At 46.5% G+C, this 4,550-nt stretch overlaps 1 protein-coding gene across 1 annotated transcript; it reads right to left on the reverse strand.

The window, feature by feature from the left end:
* Positions 1 to 532: 532 nt before the first annotated feature.
* On the reverse strand, positions 533 to 4,312 carry LOC310940608 (cell adhesion molecule 4-like; the record flags this gene model as incomplete). The annotated part of the gene is made up of 4 exons (XM_083905598.1): positions 533 to 693; positions 1,887 to 2,144; positions 2,273 to 2,608; positions 4,243 to 4,312. The coding sequence occupies 4 exons, from the start codon at positions 4,310 to 4,312 to the stop codon at positions 533 to 535; spliced, it is 825 nt and encodes a 274-aa protein (XP_083761724.1).
* Between the last annotated feature and the right edge of the window lie 238 nt (positions 4,313 to 4,550).

A 4,550-nucleotide genomic window follows, 5' to 3' on the forward strand; every position in this document is an offset into this window, starting at 1 on the left:
AGTATAATGTGGCCTTAAGTGACAAAATAAGCCTCAACACTTGGTTTTGAGGGTTAGTCAAGATTAAGAGTTGAGCTTGAGGGTTAAGATTGAGGGTTAAGATAGGAATTGGAATTGGCCCTTACTTCTAACTCAACAAGTACAGACAAACATGAACACGTCGCGCCCTTGAGTCATTGACAAAACACCCCAACAAGCTATTTATTATGTAAGGATTTCATTGACGGCAGTTTGAATCATGGAGGTCCGGTCTGTCTTAAACTTGCGCGTCATTAGACTTCTTCTTGTGTGAAAATACAAACGCAACACGGCAACAAGCAGCTCATTCTGTTGTGTGCCTGGATTGCACAAGACGAGGCACGACTTCCTGTTTTTGAGAAATCTAAATGTATGAGGCATTTTCACTTCATCAGGTGACGTCAGCAGACAGATGACAGGAAAAGAGACGGCAGCGTGGGGGGGGGGGGTTAAGTTCGACATTGTAGGTTCACGGTCAGTGTCTTAAACGCAGCGTATTTTCCCTCCCACAGTCTTACGCTGTTGTGGGCACGGCGGTGTGTGGTTTACGGTGACAACAAACATCCTTCAGGTCGTACTGTCCCGTTCGGCTCTGTCTGTACCACCAGACGACGCCGGCGATCATCACCACGACGACCGCGGCGAGGGATATGGCGATGTAAGGGACGATGTTTGCTGCACAGGGAACAGAAAGCGGTCGACGTCAGGGGGAAAATAAATGACCAAAAATAGTCACAATGGACTTCCTCCTAACTGAGTGAATGTCAGTTCATAACACATGTGAGAAAGCAGTACTGAAACCACTGAGTGTGTGTTTCGTAGACTTTCCACTCGCCAAACTGTCAGGAAATGACCTTTGAGTGTACTGATGATGATAATTAATTTTGTTGTTTTTTAGCACAACCACAGATGGAAAGAGAACTGAAATATTCTACTCAAGTAAAAGTACTGCTCTAAAAATGTGCTCCAGTTAAAGTAAAACAAAAAAGTAGCTTGTTTAAAATGTACTCGGAGTAAATGTTTCATTAATTTAATTGTTTTTCATTAACCTCAATCACCTGTCCTCGTCATTCACCTGTCCTCATCATTCATTTACCTGTCCTCATCATTCATTTACCTGTCCTCGTCATTCACCTGTCCTCACCCTTCACCTGTCCTTGTCATTTAACTATCCTCATCATTCACCTGTCCTCATCATTCACCTGTCCCCATCATTCACAGTCACCTGTCCCATCATTCCCCTGTCCTTGTCGTTCACCTGTCCTCGTCGTTCACCTGTCCGCGCCATTCACCTGTCCTCATTGTTCACCTGTCCTCATTGTTCACCTGTCCTCATTGTTCACCTGTCCTCATTGTTCACCTGTCCCATCTTTCCCTTGTCCTTGTCGTTCACCTGTCCTCGTCGTTCACCTGTCCTCGTCGTTCACCCGCGTCATTGTTCCACCTGTCCCCATCATTCACATTCACCTGTCCCATCGTTCACCTGTCCTCATCGTTCACCTGTCCTTCACCTGTTCCCGTCATTCACCTGTCCTCATCATTCACATTTACCTGTCCTCATCGTTCACCTGTCCTCGTCGTTCACCTGTTCCCGTCATTCACCTGTCCTTATTGTTCACCTGTCCTCATCATTCACATTCACCTGTCCCATCGTTCACCTGTCCTCATCGTTCACCTGTCCTCGTCGTTCACCTGTTCCCGTCATTCACCTGTCCTCATCATTCACATTCACCTGTCCTCATCGTTCACCTGTCCTTGTCGTTCACCTTTTCTCGCCATTCACCTGTCCCATCATTCACCTTTCCTCATCGTTCACCTGTCTTCATCGTTCACCTGTCCTCATCGTTCACCTGTCCTCAACAACTCACCTTTGACGACCACGTTGAAATTCACTGTCAGCGCCCCCGCGTCGTTGCTGGCGAAACAGCTGTAGTGTCCTTGGTCGTCAAACTCCGCGGACGCGATGGTGAAAACGCTGCCGTTGGCGAGCGGGACACCCGCAGGCAGGAACCTCCAGCTGTACGAGGGCTGGGGGTTTCCCTCCGCCGTGCAGTTCAGCTGCAGAGCGTCTCCTTGTGTGACGGTGACCTGATCCAGAGGTGACGGCTCCTGGCGCTGAGGCTTGTCTGCGTTGTTGGTCAAGGGAAGAAGAAATGCTAGGTTCATTCCTTGCCTAGATACAAGATGCTAACACCACAACAAAGTAGAACAATTTGCAAGAGCTGTGTCGAGTGTTTCTCTTCGGAGGACTCACAGTGGACGTTGGCGGTGATTCTTTGCGACGCCATCGTCGGAGGCTGCCGCGGTCCGTCGGGTCCCAGCTCCAGCGTGGCTTCACACCAGTACTGGACTCCGTCATCTTCTTTACTGACGTTCACGTTCAGAGTGTAGGTCCTGCTCTCGGGGCGTTCGGTTTTGACTTCCTCATCGGACGGTAGTCGCTGCAGCGGCGTTCCCCCTCTGTAGAAGGTGACGCTGACACATCGAGCAGGAGCGACCTCGTGTACATCGCACTGCAGAGTGTACCGACGAGCCTCGTACATCTGCCCCGAGTGATTTGCGAAGCTGAAGGACACGCTGTCTGGAGGCTCTGCGGAGAACACAGGTCATTATAGTTTGTTCATTATCATGCAGGTAGCTCTCGGTTTGATAAAGGTCGGCGACTCCTGGACTATAAACTGTTTATCTTGTCATTCCAAACACTGGCTTTTATTTGTGTGCACTTACTGTAAACAGTCACGGGCAGCCTGGTGCAGCACTGCTGGGCAGTAGCTGAATTATAATAATAACACAAAGCAGCCGTGCCCCATTGAGTCATTCTCGGAACCGTCCAGGAAATCATGGTCCCGTTGATTGTGGTATTTCCCACGGAGGCTTCCAATCTGAAATAATTGTTCTGGCAAGACGGGCATAGATGGCACGTCCCAAAGGTCGAGTCGCCGTGCTTCACCACCAGGCGGGACGGCGTGAAGAAAGGTTTGTCTGTGCAGTTTATTACTGTTATTAAAAGAAGAAGAAAAAAATTAGTGGTTAAATGAGTCTGGATTAATAAAAAACCTTTATGTCACAAGGTAGGAGCTGCGCTCACTTTTTGGCAAGTGGGAATGTACATTGTATGTGTTGTACTGGCCCTTTAAGTGTATTCCAACAAGTAAAAAGGAATGGGTGAGTTATAATCTGTCAAATATTAGCCCTATGAATGAAACCAAAGTGATTTCAGGGCAGAGAAAATGTTTAGGTTGCACGGTAGGAGCTGTGCTCACTTTTTGGCAAGTGGTAATGTACAGTTTATGACTTTTGCTGGCCCTTTAAGTGTATTCCAACAAGTAAAAAGAATGGGTGAGGTATATTCTGCCAAATATTAGCCTCATGAATGAAACCAAACTGATTTTAGGGCAGAAATTTTTTTTAGGTTGCACGGTAGGAGCTGCGCTCACTTTTTGGCAAGTGGTAATGTACATTTTATGAGTTGTACTGGCCCTTTAAGTGTATTCCAACAAGTAAAAAGGAATGGGTGAATTATAATCTGTCAAATATTAGCCTCATGAATGAAACCACAGTGATTTTAGGGCAGAAAAAAAGGTTAGGTTACAAGGTAGGCACTGCGCTCACTTTTTGGCAAGTACAAATGAGCATTTCATGGGTTGTACTGGCAACTTAAAGTTATTCAAAAAAGTAAAAAGGACTGGGTGAGGTGTAATCTGCCAGATAGTCGCCTCGTGAATAAAACCGAAGTGATTTTAGGGCAGAAAAAATGTTTAGGTTACAAGGTGGGAGCTGTGCTCGCTTTTTGGCAAGTACAAGTAGCCATTTTTGACGCCTCTTTGCTCAAATCTACGTTTGACCCATGAAATATGGATGAAATTATGCAATAACTAATAAGAAAATAACCCTTTTCCTTGCTCTAACCATACAGAATAACCAATGTGAATGGACTTAGGACTTAGGACTTGGGGCTGCGGCGGCTCTTCGATTAATCAATTATTAATCTGAAACAAGACCTCTGAGAACAACATTTTCTGATACGTTTTGGACCAAGCATTGTATTCTATTGTTTAATAAACACTGTATGCTACTACTACTGCTGCTACTGTTGTTGCTGCTGCTGCTACACACCCCAGACATAAAGTATCTGCCCAAACAAGATACCACAGAGTCAGTTTCTTCCCCCCGTGGCTGTCTCTCAAATAAAAGTATAGAGTAACAGATTAAATACAATCTCACCACAGCCGGAGACGGCGCGCAGGAACGTCACCGCCAAAGAAAGAGCCACAAACGAACGGCAGGAAATCATTATTTCCTATAGTGTTTGGTCACAAATCTGAGGAGTCGGGTGAAGACGGACGCGCTCGAGGCTCAGGCTGCTGCTCGGAAAAAGTGAGATGCTTCACGGAGAGGATTCTTTGAATGCTGTAGAGAGAAAGAAGAAGAAGTGGTGCTGGTGTGTGTCTGTGTGCGAGTGTGTGTGAGTGGGGGAGTGAACGCTCAGGACATTCCTGCTGCAGATAATGAAAGTGAAAATAAAACAGACA

The sequence above is a fragment of the Microchirus variegatus genome (assembly GCF_963457635.1).
Source record: "Microchirus variegatus genome assembly, chromosome: 19".
Classification (NCBI taxonomy): Eukaryota; Metazoa; Chordata; class Actinopteri; order Pleuronectiformes; family Soleidae; genus Microchirus; species Microchirus variegatus.